The following is a 17034-nucleotide window of genomic DNA, read 5'->3' on the forward strand; positions in this document are numbered from 1 at the left end:
TAAGGTGAAGCAGTTTGATCGCATGTTTACAAAAACAAATTTACAAGTGTTGTTGCTTAACTGATATTGGCTAGGGGTGTAGTTGCAAATGAATTGTACACCTAAGACATTATATATTTGTTTCCTGTCGGAAGCAGCAACTGCAAGTTTTAGCAAGAAACAAATTCATCAGAAGTGTATATGACAGGTAGCATTGTCCACCACTTTGCTTGTTATTGTTTCATAAATTATTCAGAAAGACGTGATTAGTTTCAGTGCTCTAATTCAGTTGGATGTTCTCTTGCTTCCATGACTCCTTGACTTCAGCATTGTCTATGTCTTCTTATTCTTTTTTCCTTTGAGTGGCAGGTGGTCCGTTCCATTGCACCAATGCTGGACGAGACGTTAAGACCAAAACTTCTCACTCTTCTTCCATGCATCTTCAGATGTGTTCGTCATTCACATATTGCCGTGAGATTAGCTGCATCTAGATGTATTACAACCATGGCCAAGTCAATGACATTGGATGTGATGGGTTCTGTAATTCAGAATGTTGTGCCTATGTTAGGTGACATTACATCTGTACATTCTAAACAAGGAGCTGGCATGCTTGTTAGTTTGCTTGTCCAAGGACTTGGTATCGAGCTGGTTCCTTATGCTCCCCTTTTAGTAGTTCCCCTCCTGAGGTGTATGAGTGATTCAGATCATTCTGTCAGACAGAGTGTGACACATAGTTTTGCCACCCTTGTGCCTCTACTTCCATTAGCACGTGGTGTTTCTCCTCCTGTTGGTCTTAGCGAACACCTATCACGAAGTCAAGAAGATGTTAAATTTTTGGAGCAGCTAGTTGACAACTCTCACATTGATGATTACAAGCTCTCAACTGAACTAAAGGTGACATTGAGAAGGTAACTCCTCCAGAACCACTGATTATCTCTCAAGTGTCTGCATGTGATGCCTACATCCCTGTGCTGAGCTGACTTTTTCTTTAAAACTAATATCTCGGTCTCTCGCTGCCTAAATCACAGTGTTCCCATCACATAGGCCTATCCTACGTTCCTCTTTCTCCTACTCTTTTTTTCCTTGTTTCAGTTTCTCTCTGTCCATATAACAAGGGATGGTGGGACCAAAATGACCATCTATCGTCATGCTGTAAGGTGCATTTTCTTGTTGTGAGATGATTAGACATTTGGATGTGCCAAAAGAATTGGTTTAAAAGTATATCATGAGCATGAATATTGGTAACATACAATATGAGGAGTTTTGGGGGGTGGGGGGGGGGGGGCGTATACATGAACCACACTATTGGAAACACAAGCACATCTAGATGGTCTCTCTGTACCTGCTTTTATATTTACTAAGCTATTGAGCCCAATACAAGATAATTCATGCTACCTAAATTACCCTCTGGAAAGAACTAATTGAACATTTTGTTTGGCAAGCTTACCGTTCCCGGAATTCTTTTGTACACTTAAGACATGCTATTGGAAGTGACCATCTGCTAAGTTTTCAGCCCAGCATACAAAGTCCAGGCTAAGCGATAAAGAGGAAAATTGACGAAATATAAAGGACAGCATATTACTCTTAAATATGTGCTTATACAGTTTCTTCTAATCCATATTGTCCACAGTCCATCTGTTTCTAAACAGCCAGACAACTGCTTAATTGCATAGTTGCAGAAAAGCATAACTATGTCATGCGAGATGTGTTTTTTTGAGAAACGTGATGTCAGCTAGTTTCTAGTCACTGCTGCTCCTACATCTGCATGGAAACTAGGGAAGAAATGCAAGAAATACAAGGTCTAATATTGTTGATCTTTCTTGTTTGGTTTGCCTCTGAAAAGAAAATAAAGAGGAAGAAAATTGCTTTTCGTGGACCCCTGTTGGTGAAAGTGGACATAAAAATGATGACTTCCCCCTTTTCTCTCAAATTCAAGCAGAGGAGAGGAGATTTCTTATTTCAGCTTGATTTCTCTTTATTTTTATTTGTCTCCTTGTGGGGCAGTCATTTAACCTTGGTGCCTTATTTGAAATGCATTTACTTTTCTTTAAGCTATTCCCCCTTCCCCCAGACTGAAAAAAGAGGGGGTAAAAAGAAAGGGGATTTCAATTTATCCATGAAGAGCCTTTTGCTAGTTTGTTTTTTGGTCTAAGATTTTTTCTCTTATGCTTTCAGGTACCAACAAGAAGGTATAAACTGGTTGGCATTTTTGAAGCGCTTTAATCTTCACGGGATTTTATGTGATGACATGGGCCTTGGTAAAACCCTTCAAGCATCAGCAATTGTGGCTTCTGATGTAGCAGAGCACATTGCTCTAAATAGTTCCCAGGATTTACCTCCATCCTTGATAATATGCCCCTCAACCCTTGTCGGCCACTGGGTTTATGAAATAGAGAAGTTTATTGATGGTTCTTTGCTTACTACCCTCCAGTATGTTGGTTCTGCGCAAGAGCGCATTTCGCTACGGTCTCAGTTTAGTGAGCATAATGTTATCGTGACATCATATGATGTTATCCGCAAAGATGTTGATTATCTTAGACAGCTGTTTTGGAACTATTGCATTCTAGATGAGGGACATATCATAAAGAATTCTAAGTCGAAAATAACAGTTGCTGTTAAACAATTAAAGGCACAACACCGACTCATTCTGAGTGGAACACCGATACAGGTGTGTTAATATTGTTAGCAATTCAGCCAGAACTGAATATTTATAACAGTTCAATGGGTGCTTAACAGTTAATCTGTCTCAAATTGCAGAATAATGTGTTGGATCTGTGGTCACTTTTTGACTTCCTTATGCCAGGGTTTCTTGGAACTGAAAGACAAGTGAGTTACACCATTTGCTAAGTTAAAATTGCACTTTTTGTAGTTCTTACGTTGTTCAATGTGCCTAATAATTGAGTGATTTTGTTCCGATTTGTTGTTTCCTAAAAGTTGTATTTGGGTTGAGAGGTACGCACAGGGAAGCTGTTGGTGGGAATTTCCTTTCATGTTGATTGTGGGTATCATGAATTTCTTTCAGCATCTAATGTGGATGCTTAGTGAAACTGAGCTGGCTAGTTACAAACTTCTTTTGATCAAAAGTTGTTATATGATACTTACCTTATATGTTAATTTTACAGTTTCATGCCTCCTATGGTAAACCACTACTAGCTGCCAGAGATCCCAAATGTTCAGCGAAAGATGCTGAAGCAGGTGTGCTTGCTATGGAAGCATTGCACAAGCAGGTGGGTTCATTTCTACTTGCATCTGGCCTCCTCTGTTCTTGTCACTGTTGATCTAGACTCAAACTGAAAATGGTTTTCCTTGACAGGTGATGCCTTTTCTCCTTCGCCGGACTAAAGATGAAGTCTTATCTGATCTGCCAGAGAAAATTATTCAGGATAGGTACTGCGTCCTGAGTCCTGTTCAGCTAAAACTCTACGAACAATTTTCTGGTTCACATGTGAGGCAAGAAATTTCCAGCATTGTGAAGCACAATGAATCAGATGCAAGCCAAAAAAATGATTTGCCAAAAGCATCTTCTCATGTATTCCAGGTAAGTTGAGAATAGTCATGATTATATCTTTTGTGGTTGTGGTCTAATATCTCTCTTGTTTCAGGCACTTCAGTACTTGCTTAAACTTTGTAGTCATCCTTTGCTCGTGTTTGGGGAGAGAGTTGCAGAATCACTCTCATCTGTTGTGTCAGAGCTCTTCCCTCCTGGTTCTGACATTGTTTCAGAACTCCATCAACTTCACCATTCTCCCAAATTAGTCGCCTTGCAGGAGATCCTTTCGGAGTGTGGAATTGGTGTTGACTCAGGTTCTGAAGGCACTATTTGTGTGGGACAGCACAGAGTCCTGATATTTGCACAGCATAAGGTAATGCCTCTAGCTTCTGAAGTTATATTTTGATTGATTCTGTTCCTGTCTTAACCTGGAATTCAACTTTGAGTTGTGCAGGCCCTTTTGGATATCATTGAGAGAGACCTGTTTCACACTCATATGAAGAGGTAAGGATAGTTCTTTCTTGTTTTTAACTTTCAAACTTCCTTTTGAAGTAAACTAAATAGCCTGCCAATATTTCCATTGCCATTGACGTATCTGTGACTTTTATATGGAGGTTGAGGCATCTTTTAATGTACTTCTTGGTTTATCGTGTGGGTCAACTCTTGGTTGTCATAATTAGGTTTTCTGATATTAGGGGCTAGTGTGTTGTTAACCATTAATTCTGCAGCAGTTTATGGCGGCGGTCTTGATTTGACTAAACCTTTTTCTGTTGAGAAAGCAAGACATAGGAAATACCTTTTGGAGTCTCCATGTTTGTATGGCACAGTACTTTGACCTGTTTAGCTGCAGGCATATCTTGGAAGGGGCATAAAGGGAGGGAAGGCTGTGGTTTTCATTCTTTAGTTCTTTCACATTTCACCTTTTAGAATTGGTTTCAGTTTGATTTTAGTACATTGAGCTACTCTTTGTTTGACATTATTTTTTGGAACTTGCAATCTACCGATTCTCTAAATTTCTGCACACAAACTATCAAATTATAGGCTACATAATATGTTGCCTCTACAAGTATGGACAAAGAGAGTTGAATATGTTCTCAACTGTTTTGTAGCCCCAGAATTTTTAGGATACACAATTTTTTTCATCACTTCTTTGTATCGCACCTGGAAATTTTCTTGTTAATTTGCAATCATTTTGGACGCTTGAGATTGTCTCGGGATATAAATGGACTTCGTATGTTAAATCTTAACTTTCACAATTAATAGTTTCCCTTGTAATTATGGATAGCTGTACCTGTTTTGATACAGTTAATATATATGCAACAAATGTTACCTTCTCAACCAAAAAAAAGTTTGCTAGTGCACATGTGAACGATTTAGAACCGGAAAAAACAGATGTTAGAGGACCAGTAATGCACCTATGTTAATCAAAGGTTGTCTTGAAGTACTTGAGCCCGTTCCTTTGGTTTGACATTCAGTAGCTAACGAGATTTTACTCCTTTTTTGAGCAGTGTTACTTACTTGAGGCTGGATGGATCAGTTGAACCAGAAAAGCGCTTTGACATTGTGAAAGCCTTCAATTCAGATCCTACCATAGATGTTTTGCTGCTTACAACACATGGTATGATTCTACATTTTTGCATGGTTTCTCTAGAGTAGAAGACCTGTGCTCATGTACGAATACTTCTTGCAGTTGGTGGGCTTGGTTTGAACCTGACATCAGCTGATACCCTTGTGTTTATGGAGCATGACTGGAATCCAATGCGAGATCACCAGGTATAGAAAATTAGTCTTTCCTTGCAGGTTTTCTTTTGAATATGGTCCAGAACCATCCTCATAATTTTTTTGGCTTATTTTTAGCCCTGTTAAAGTAAAAATGCAATGATAATCTTTTGGTATTAGTTGCCCTCTGTGTGTTTTTGGGGGGCAGGGGGTGGAGGGGAATTTGCATGGTGGGTAGGGGTGGGGGAAGTCTCTCGCCAACTTCTTTTGAATTTTTTTTTATAAGGTAAATTGTATTAATCAAAAGGGAGAGAAACTCCCGTATACAAGAAGTATACCAAAAAGTAAAGAATTTAGATCAGAACATGATTCTCTACAAAAGACGCCCAATCTTCTATACAAATAGGGGCTATATGAGTGCACCAAAAAGCAATCAAAGATAAAAGACTATTCTTAAGATGTGAAAAAGGAGACTCAATCCCCTCAAAAGCTCTCCTATTTCTCTCCCCCCAAACTATCCACTTGAGAGCTAACGAGGCGAACTTCCACGCCTTCTGCTTTCTTCTTCTACGGAAACCGGCCCAGCTATATAGCATTTCCTTTACAGTGCTTGACATCACCCATTGAACACCAAAAAGGTTCAGGATCGCCCTCCACAAAGCCGACACAGGGCAATGCAACAAAAGATGATCAACTTCTTCCCCTGAGCTTTTACACATATAGCACCAACTAACAAGTGTAATTCTCCTCTTTCGAAGATTCTCAGCAGTCAAAATCACTCCCCTCGCCGCTAGCCATGCAAAAAAGCACATCTTCGTGGGCGCCTTAGGAATCCAGATCGAGGAGTATGGAAAAGAGGCCTCCTCTCTCACCAACATACTCTGGTAAAAGGACTTTACGGTGAACAAACCATCGCCACACAAACCCCATCTCCAAGAATCACAAGATGGCTGAGGCCTGTCTTGCCCATATAGCAGTGTCAATAAATCTTGGAGCTCCGCAATCTCCCAATCTTGCATGTTCCTTCTAAATGAGAGGTTCCATACTACTCCCCCATCATGCTCCTGTTGGACCATCAATTCCTTCTGGTTTGAAACTCTGAAGACGTGGGGGAAGGAGACACACTCCACACCACCTATGATTCCAAAAGCTGATTCTCCCTCCATCTCCCACCCTATAAGAGATGTTGCCGCTTAAGGATTCCCAATTCTTCATGATGATGCTCCTCCACATGCCACACCGACAGGTGTTGTGATTGCCTTGGTCCTCCAACCCCCTCTTGTGAAATCGTACTTGTCTACTATGACCTCCCTCCATTGAATCTTTTATAGAGGTTATATGTTTCTTGCCTCTTGCTTTGTTTTTTAGCGTTTTAGTTGTCATCAATATCTCTGGATGATTGATGGGAGGCAAAGTTTGTACTTATTTAGGTGTTCTGCTTCTTAGTAGGCAGGACTAAGTCTGTTAAAGTATGAAGAGGCATGTTTATTTGACTATGCATCCATATCCCTACTTTTCGAAGCCAGAAGAATGCCTTAGATAGTATACGTAAAAGCTTAAAAATTTACCATAGCCTGGGAATATTGTTGCTTGACCATCCAATTTTAATCACCTGTTAAAATTTATGACCTAGCAGGCACTATAAGATGTTTCTTTTGTAGTTACTATAAAATTAGTTTTATATGGTGCTGATAACTTTTTGGTGTTACTTTAGAGGATCTAGTACTTGTTGATTCTAAATTTTGAGACAGCAAGATAATTTTGGGTATTTTGATTTACTTCGTGGAGATAATACCTATCTGTGTTGAGCCGTTAGATGTGTTGTATTGATATTGCAGTAGTTGGTGTTCTGCTGATTTGATTTTAGTCAACCATTGTTGTTGAATCTTCTCATGTCCTGCTTGCTCAAGATGATGATATAGAAAGGCAGGATAACTTCTTTATATCCTTTTGTAGGCTATGGATAGAGCTCACAGATTGGGCCAGCGAAAAGTTGTAAATGTTCATCGTCTCATTATGCGAGGAACATTGGAAGAAAAAGTGATGAGTCTCCAAAGGTTTAAAGTGTCAGTTGCCAATGCAGTAATCAATGCAGAGAATGCAAGTCTGAAAACGATGAATACAGACCAGTTACTTGATCTATTTACTTCGGCTGAAAGCAAAAAGGTGATTTAACTTTCAGCTTTGGATCTGTAGTGTCTCTCTTGATATCTTTAGAATTTGAGATGCATGTATGCTGTTTAAATTGTGTTAAGAAATGGATCCTCAACCAATGTGGGACTCAACAACTTACAAATGCTGGTTATTCTCAGGGGGCCAGTAGATCCAGAAGAACCGATGAAAAATCTGATGTGGACTCAATCTTGCCACGTAGCGGGAAGGGATTAAAAGCCATTCTCGGAGGACTGGAGGAGCTGTGGGATCAATCACAATACACGGAAGAGTATAACCTGAGCCACTTCTTAGCAAAGCTTAATGGTTAATTATCTGAGCTTCTTGCAATGCTTCTGCATACATTGGATTGGAGTATGCAGAGCAGGGAGGGGATGAGATGCAGCTCTGCATTCCATGTACAAAGTGTACATTCTTTGAGTCAGCCCAAATTTTGTCGATTAGAGGTAGTTCCCTTTTCCCTCTTTATTTTGTTTCATTTTCTTCTCGTGATAATTCTAGACAGGCAATTATATTCTTGGACGCCATTAACATAGAATAGTTTATAGCGGAGCACAGTTGTGGGATGGAGCTGATGATGCCCCCCGTTAGGATAGCTGAGATATTGTAAATTGGATTATGTACATACATTCAACTTTTCTAAATTAATGCAATCGAGATGAATATCGGTTTCATTATGAAGTTATGACCCGTGCTTTCTTCTATTTTTCTGTTAATCTCGTTTTCGAATGCTTGCTCGTTTCTCCAACATTTTGCGATTTCTGTTTCAACTGACTGCATGGTTGATTATTTTCAAATATTTTAATGTTAAAGTTTTATTCAAGTAGGTAATGTAAGTGACACTTGCTAATCCCCATCAGTCACTCTCCTTTCGTTTAGGTGAAGCTGACCATGAGTTGGAAAGTTTGGTCAATCTGTATACAAGGTGGAGAACTGGATTAGAACTTCAAAATTATTTGGATTGAGCTCGATGTGAAGTAGGAATATAGCATTTGAAAGGAATCACCTGGGCAGTAAAAGTAATTCGTAGGTTAGTTATTATCAGATATTAAGAGTCGGTTAGTATATAAATTTATGCAGTCATACAAGCTCAATTGGTGAACTGACCCGTTAGTTATTATTCTTTGCAAAATGACCCATTTTTAAGGTTAGGGAGAATTAGGATTAGCAAACTGAAAGGTTTATTTACTCACCGAAAATATAAATAACTATATTTTGCCAAAAAATGAAAAGAAATCGAGTCAGTTCCCTCCATAAATCCCATGCTTTCGGCGTGCCTTAGCAATGCTTCCAGTCAAATTTCTTGCTTGATTGAGCTCTGATTTTGCTCCATAGGTAGCAAATCTCAGTTCCCCAAGCTTCCTCCATCCTACCCAAGATTCAATTTGTCGATCATTTTGTGAGTACATTATGTTGGCCGTTCATTGTAAGTAATATATTTTTCGATTTGTTCATAAGTGGTAAAAAGCTTTCTATCGTTGCTTAGACATTTTCCTAGATTTAATTCTGTTATAACTGGTCATCGACCATTTTTAATTTATTAGGTTGATTCTATTTGCCAAATATGGGGGACAATATCGTTGTAGGTGGTGATTATATGGGTGAGTGGGTGGAGACCGTAAGATATTGAAAATGGCACTCTAAGTTGATGTCAACATTAACTATTATTGTTCCTCATAGCGATTCCTTTAACAAGGTTGAGAGCATAATTAAATGTGGTCAATTAAAATGTAAACTAGTGATGTTTCAGTTAGCTATATGATTAATTTTGTGCCTAGCAAGGTACAAATAGCTCCTTCTTTCATCTTGAACGATCAACATGTGGAACTGTATCTTCTTGATATTCTAGTGATGGTGCTAGGATTATTGTAAGGATAAATGTGGTTGACAGGTGTCAACAAGCTTCACCATCACCACACAATCACAACAAGTAGTTGATGAAGAGATAAATAATAATGAAGGATGGGATAATTAATATATTCATCCGTTGGATCATAATGGAAAATATCCAATGAATATCGATATTCCAGCAGATGACGATGTGCCAGAGAATCATAACATCGTTGCAGGCAGTGAAGTACGTCAAAGGGGATATGTATTATATTAGTTAAGTATCATAATAAGCACAGGTGTAGTGTTTAAAATCTCACGAGCCCACATCCATTTGTCATTGCTAGTTTCGTGATGAATGACTTTGCTAATGGCGAAGGGCTATCAAGGGCTAGAAGGGGGTGTTCTTGCTGACACATTTTAAATGCATATCGTCTTGAAAGTGAAAACTTGATGCAGCAGGGAGGTTCTTATACTTTTCGTAGCATATGAAGCTTGCATCAGAGATTTTTTGAACATGACCAAGGATTTAGCTGTTAATGAAACTTTTTTAACAGACTAGTATGGTGAGCTTGAGCAACTTTGTAGCAGAGGCGTACAGTAAACATAAATTCTTTGACCATTTTCAGCAACTTTGAAATGTTCCCCACTGCAACTAGATGTCTTGAGCTTGAGGTTGGATTTCACAGATGGACCAGGTCTCATTTTCCAGGAAACAAGTACAAAGTGATGACCACAAACATTAACACAATATTCCGGGAAGAAAGAAAATTTCCTGTTTAACTGTATTGGTCGAAGGTTCGCTGAAAAAATTCAAGCAGAGGAAGGCAAAAATCAGCAAGATAATTACTATATTTGTGCCTTCTGCTGGAAAAAGAAAATTATGGAAAAAGGAAATTCCTTGCTGGTCTATGACTTAAACGGACAACTTAATGAGTTTAGTGTCCTCGGACAAGACAAGGATGCAAAAGTCAATCCACATGACAAATTATGTTCAAAATAATTAAGCGTATAACATTTATTTGGAAAATCATTTGGGTCCAAGAAGGGAGAACAAACAAATGGTCAATTTGCAAGAAGAATGGCCACAAGAAAACCACCTGTCAATTTTTGGCAGAAAATTATAACTGATTTATTTTTCTTCAATCTATTGGTATTTGTCATGATTTGGTACTGTGTACAATGAAATGGTTATGTAATGATTTGCTACAGTGATAATTTGGTTAAGCATAGTATTATGATCTGTTTATATTGTGTATTGCTAGTGTACTGATATCAACTTATGTATTGGTTTATAATCTATTCTCTTTGGTTGGTAATCCATTGTTCTTGGTATTTCAATATATATCATGGCTACAAGACGTCAGTTATTTGGTCTATTGATAAAAGCTTGATGTATGCAATGGTATGTACTAGACCTGATATTGCTCACGCAGTTGGTGTTGTCAGCAGGTTTCTTGAAAATCCTGGAAAGGAACATTGGGAAGCAGTCAAGTGGATACTCAGGTACCTGAGAGGTACCACGGGAGATTGTTTGTGCTTTGGAGGATCTGATCCAATCTTGAAGGGCTATACAGATGCTGATATGGCAGGTGACATTGACAACAGAAAATCTACTACTGGATATTTATTTACATTTTCAGGGGGAGCTATATCATGGCAGTCTAAGTTGCAGAAGTGCGTTGCACTTTCAACAACTGAAGCAGAGTACATTGCCGCTACAGAAACTGGCAAGGAGATGATATGGCTCAAGCGATTCCTTCAAGAGCTTGGATTGCATCAGAAGGAGTATGTCGTCTATTGTGACAGTCAAAGTGCAATAGACCTTAGCAAGAACTCTATGTACCATGCAAGGACCAAACACATTGATGTGAGATATCATTGGATTCGAGAAATGGTAGATGATGAATCTCTAAAAGTCTTGAAGATTTCTACAAGTGAGAATCCCGCAGATATGCTGACCAAGGTGGTACCAAGGAACAAGTTCGAGCTATGCAAAGAACTTGTCGGCATGCACTCAAACTAGAAGACAGTGCTACCTCCTCTAGATGAATGAGACTGGAGGGGGAGATTGATGATGTCCATCTCATTGAAGAAGTATTAGGCATGTGCCTAATAAGAGTTTTCTTTGGTTTGGTAGCCAACCTTGTTGACTTGGTTTGGTTGGTAGCCAACCTTGTTGAATTAGTTTGGTTTGGTAGCCAACCTTGTTGAATTTCTTTGGTTTGGTAGCCAACTTTGTTGAATTGTGAAAAGTGTGTGTAAATTGTCAAATATTGTAGGCTTTAGAGAGTGAAGCTTTGGCTATAAAAGGAGAGCTTCAACTCTCATTTCTCCACACCAACAAAGAGAGAAAGAAAGAGTGGCGTTTCACAGACAGGGTATAAGAAAATAGTCTGTGAGGAAAATAGAGAGTGAGCGATATTGTAGTGAGGTGAGAATATCAAAAGAGGGTTATTTCTTTTGAGTGTTGTAGTGGTCTTTAGAGTATTTTACTCCGACCTACAAAGTGTAAAATTTCTTACTATAGTGATATCAGTTGCTCCTCTCGGGGCCGTGGTTTTTTCCCTTATTAAAAGAGTTTTCCACGTAAAAATCTTGGTGTCGTTGTTACTCTTTTATTCTTGTTAATTACCGTATCTCGGTGCTACATTATTATTCCGCTTTTATTACCGTGAATATTATTTCTGTGATGGTTTATTCCCAACAACTGGTATCAGAGTACAAGTTCTGCTCGTTCACTGAAACACTATTCACTATCGGTAGTACTACTCGGTAAAAAATAAAAATGTCCGGAGTAAAGTACGAGGTAGAAAAATTTAACGGAGATAATGGTTTCTCAACATGGCAAAGAAGGATGAGGGATCTGCTCATCCAACAAGGATTACACAAAATACTAGATGCTGATGCTAAAAAGCCTGATACCCTGAAAGCTGAGGATTGAGCTGACTTGGATGAAAGAGCTGCTAGTGCAATCAGGTTGCACTTATCAGATGATGTGGTAAATAACATCATTGATGAAGACACTGCACGTGAAATTTGGACAAGGTTGGAAAGCCTATACATGTCCAAAACGCTGACAAATAAATTGTACCTGAAGAAGCAGTTATACGCCCTACACATGGGTGAAGGTATGAATTTTTTGTCACATTTAAATGTGTTTAACGGACTAATCACACAGCTTGCAAACCTCGGAATGAAAATCGAGGAAGAAGATAAAGCCATCTTGCTATTGAACTCGTTGCCATCTTCGTACGATAATTTGGCAACAACCATCCTGCACGGTAAGACTACTATTGAGTTGAAAGATGTCACATCGACTCTTTTACTCAATGAGAAGATGAGAAAGAATCCTGAAAATCAAGGACATGCTCTCATCACAGAAGGTAGAGGCAGAAGTTATCAAAGGAGTTCGAACAACTATGGTAGATTCGGAGCTTGTGGGAAGTCAAAGAACCGATCCAAATCAAGAGCCAGAAATTGCTACAACTGTGATCAACTAGGTCACTTCAAAAGAGATTGCCCAAATCCAAGGAAGGGCAAAGGTAAAACCAGTAGCCAGAAGAATGACGACAACACAACCGCCATTGTGCAAAACAATGATAATGTTGTCCTCGTTATATATGAGGAAGAGGAATGCATGCACCTGTCAGGTCCATAGTCAGAATGGGTGATTGACACAACGGCATCTTACCATGCCACACCGGTAAGAGATCTTTTTTATAGATATGTAGTAGGTGATTTTGGCACAGTGAGAATGGGTAACACAAGTTACTCAAAGATTGCGGGATTGGTGACATTTGTATCAAGACAAATGTCGGATGCACATTGGTTCTAAAGGATGTGCGACATGTACCTGATTTGCAGATGAACTTGTTCTCGGGAATTGCTTTAGACCGAGATGGATACGAGAGCTATTTTGCATATCAAAAGTGGAGACTCACTAAGGGATCATTGGTGATTTCAAAGGGAGTTGCTCGTGGCACGTTATACAGGACAAATGCAGAAATATGCCAAGACGAATTGAACGCGGCACAAGATTACATTTCTGCAGATTTGTGGCACAAAAGAATGGGTCATATGAGCGAGAAGGGATTGCAGATTCTTGCCAAGAAATCACTTATTTCTTATGCCAAAGGTACAACGGTAAAACCTTGTGACTACTGTTTATTTGGTAAGCAACATAGAGTTTCATTTCAGACATGATCTGAAAGAAAATTGAATATACTTGATTTAGTATATTCTGATGTTTGCGGCCCAATGGAAATTGAATCAATGGGCGGTAACAAATATTTTGTTACTTTTATTGATGATGCTTCACGAAAATTATGGGTTTATATTTTGAAAACCAAAGATCAGGTGTTTCAAGTTTTCCAGAAGTTTCATGCTCTAGTAGAAAGGGAGACGGGTCGAAAGCTAAAGCGTCTCCGAAGTGACAATGGAGGTGAGTACACTTCAAGGGAATTTGAAGAGTATTGTTCAAGTCATGGGATCAGACATGAAAAGACAGTTCCTGGAACCCCACAGCACAATGGCGTAGCCGAGAGGATGAACCGCACCATTGTGGAGAAGGTGAGAAGCATGCTCAGAATGGCTAAACTGCCTAAGTCATTCTGGGGTGAAGCAGTTCAGACAGCCTGTTACCTGATCAATAGGAGTCCATCAGTTCCGTTGGCGTTTGAAATCCCAGAGAGAGTTTGGACCAACAAGGAGGTGTCCTACTCGCATCTGAAGGTGTTCGGTTGCAGAGCTTTTGCACATGTACCAAAAGAGCAGAGAACAAAGCTGGATGATAAATCTGTTCCCTGCATATTTATCGGATATGGAGATGAAGAGTTCGGGTACAGACTGTGGGATCCTGTAAAGAAGAAGGTCATCAGAAGCAGAGATGTAGTCTTCCGAGAAAGTGAAGTTGGAACTGCTGCTGATATGTCAGAAAAGGCGAAGAATGGTATAATTCCTAACTTTGTTACTATTCCTTCTACTTCTAACAATCCCACAAGTGCAGAAAGTACGACCGACGAGGTTGCCGAGCAGGGGGAGCAACCTGGTGAGGTTATTGAGCAGGGGGAGCAACTTGATGAAGGTGTCGAGGAAGTGGAGCACCCCACTCAGGGAGAAGAACAACCTCAACCTCTGAGGAGATCAGAGAGGCCAAGGGTAGAGTCATGCAGGTACCCTTCCACAGAGTATGTCCTCATCAGTGATGAGGGGGAGCCAGAAAGTCTTAAGGAGGTGTTGTCCCATCCAGAAAAGAACCAGTGGATGAAAGCTATGCAAGAAGAGATGGAATCTCTACAGAAAAATGGCACATACAAGCTGGTTGAACTTCCAAAGGGTAAAAGACCACTCAAATGCAAATGGGTCTTTAAACTCAAGAAAGATGGAAATGGCAAGCTGGTCAGATACAAAGCTCGATTGGTGGTTAAAGGCTTCGAACAAAAGAAAGGTATTGATTTTGACGAAATTTTCTCACCTGTTGTCAAAATGACTTCTATTCGAACAATTTTGAGCTTAGCAGCTAGCCTAGATCTTGAAGTGGAGCAGTTGGATGTGAAAACTGCATTTCTTCATGGAGATTTGGAAGAGGAGATTTATATGGAGCAGCCAGAAGGATTTGAAGTAGCTGGAAAGAAACACATGGTGTGCAAATTGAATAAGAGTCTTTATGGATTGAAGCAGGCACCAAGGCAGTGGTACATGAAGTTTGACTCATTCATGAAAAGTCAAACATACCTAAAGACCTATTCTGATCCATGTGTATACTTCAAAAGATTTTCTGAGAATAACTTTATTATATTGTTGTTGTATGTGGATGACATGTTAATTGTAGGAAAAGACAAGGGGTTGATAGCAAAGTTGAAAGGAGATCTGTCCAAGTCATTTGATATGAAGGACTTGGGCCCAGCACAACAAATTCTAGGGATGAAGATAGTTCGAGAGAGAACAAGTAGAAAGTTGTGGCTATCTCAGGAGAAGTACATTGAACGTGTACTAGAACGCTTCAACATGAAGAATGCTAAGCCAGTCAGCACACCTCTTGCTGGTCATCTAAAGTTGAGTAAAAAGATGTGTCCTACAACAGTGGAAGAGAAAGGGAACATGGCTAAAGTTCCTTATTCTTCAGCAGTCGGAAGCTTGATGTATGCAATGGTATGTACTAGACCTGATATTGCTCACGCAGTTGGTGTTGTCAGCAGGTTTCTTGAAAATCCTGGAAAGGAACATTGGGAAGCAGTCAAGTGGATACTCAGGTACCTGAGAGGTACCACGGGAGATTGTTTGTGCTTTGGAGGATCTGATCCAATCTTGAAGGGCTATACAGATGCTGATATGGCAGGTGACATTGACAACAGAAAATCTACTACTGGATATTTATTTACATTTTCAGGGGGAGCTATATCATGGCAGTCTAAGTTGCAGAAGTGCGTTGCACTTTCAACAACTGAAGCAGAGTACATTGCCGCTACAGAAACTGGCAAGGAGATGATATGGCTCAAGCGATTCCTTCAAGAGCTTGGATTGCATCAGAAGGAGTATGTCGTCTATTGTGACAGTCAAAGTGCAATAGACCTTAGCAAGAACTCTATGTACCATGCAAGGACCAAACACATTGATGTGAGATATCATTGGATTCGAGAAATGGTAGATGATGAATCTCTAAAAGTCTTGAAGATTTCTACAAGTGAGAATCCCGCAGATATGCTGACCAAGGTGGTACCAAGGAACAAGTTCGAGCTATGCAAAGAACTTGTCGGCATGCACTCAAACTAGAAGACAGTGCTACCTCCTCTAGATGAATGAGACTGGAGGGGGAGATTGATGATGTCCATCTCATTGAAGAAGTATTAGGCATGTGCCTAATAAGAGTTTTCTTTGGTTTGGTAGCCAACCTTGTTGACTTGGTTTGGTTGGTAGCCAACCTTGTTGAATTAGTTTGGTTTGGTAGCCAACCTTGTTGAATTTCTTTGGTTTGGTAGCCAACTTTGTTGAATTGTGAAAAGTGTGTGTAAATTGTCAAATATTGTAGGCTTTAGAGAGTGAAGCTTTGGCTATAAAAGGAGAGCTTCAACTCTCATTTCTTCACACCAACAAAGAGAGAAAGAAAGAGTGAGGTTTCACAGACAGGGTATAAGAAAATAGTCTGTGAGGAAAATAGAGAGTGAGCGATATTGTAGTGAGGTGGGAATATCAAAAGAGGGTTATTTCTTTTGAGTGTTATAGTGGTCTTTGGAGTATTTTACTCCGACCTACAAAGTGTAAAATTCCTTACTATAGTGATATCAGTTGCTCCTCTCGGGGCCGTGGTTTTTTCCCTTATTAAAAGGGTTTTCCATGTGAAAATTTTGGTGTCGTTGTTACTCTTTTATTCTTGTTAATTACCGTATCTCGGTGCTACATTATTATTCCGCTTTTATTACCGTGAATATTATTTCTGTGAGGGTTTATTCCAACAAAACTATACCGTACAACCGTTTGAAAAAAATATCTAGCAAAATGTATACTTTTAATATGCTTCCTTTGTTTCAATTTGTTTGAACCTTCTCGGAGTATGATGATCAAATTGCCTAATTTTCACTGTGAATTTAAAAATTGAGTCTTTAATGTTTTCTGGAATAAAATTTACATATTTAGATACTACATAAAAAGTACTATAAATCAAAATAGTTAAAATATTTAAAAATAATTTGCAAAAAGTATGGTCAATGAAAACTTTATTTGACTCACCAAATAGCAATAGATTCATTCTTTTTGAAACGGAGAGAGTAGATATTTTTATTTGTCTCTTTGGTTGGGGGGTGTAATTATTTTGGCCGACTGTGTAACTCGCCTTGAGAAATGGT

At 39.3% G+C, this 17034-nt stretch overlaps 1 protein-coding gene across 7 annotated transcripts in view; it reads left to right on the plus strand.

Moving 5' to 3' along the window:
- Positions 1-8845, plus strand: part of LOC104239904 (TATA-binding protein-associated factor BTAF1) — a 35582-nt gene extending 26737 nt beyond the window's left edge. For 6 of the 7 annotated variants that reach the window (XM_009794641.2, XM_009794642.2, XM_009794644.2 and 3 more), the window contains 11 exons: positions 349-887; positions 2155-2647; positions 2737-2805; positions 3102-3206; positions 3293-3517; positions 3582-3842; positions 3924-3973; positions 4978-5087; positions 5160-5242; positions 7145-7354; positions 7501-8041. In XM_009794641.2, coding sequence (XP_009792943.1) covers positions 349-887; positions 2155-2647; positions 2737-2805; positions 3102-3206; positions 3293-3517; positions 3582-3842; positions 3924-3973; positions 4978-5087; positions 5160-5242; positions 7145-7354; positions 7501-7671 — 2316 coding nt within the window. In that variant the 3' untranslated portion in view covers positions 7672-8041. Of the gene's footprint in view, positions 1-348; positions 888-2154; positions 2648-2736; positions 2806-3101; positions 3207-3292; positions 3518-3581; positions 3843-3923; positions 3974-4977; positions 5088-5159; positions 5243-7144; positions 7355-7500; positions 8042-8239 lie in introns of those variants that run through there. The other variant, XR_011401646.1, reaches the window with a different exon arrangement.
- The last annotated feature ends 8189 nt before the right edge of the window (positions 8846-17034 follow it).

The sequence above is a fragment of the Nicotiana sylvestris genome, chromosome 8 (genome assembly GCF_000393655.2).
Source record: "Nicotiana sylvestris chromosome 8, ASM39365v2, whole genome shotgun sequence".
NCBI lineage: Eukaryota > Viridiplantae > Streptophyta > Magnoliopsida > Solanales > Solanaceae > Nicotiana > Nicotiana sylvestris.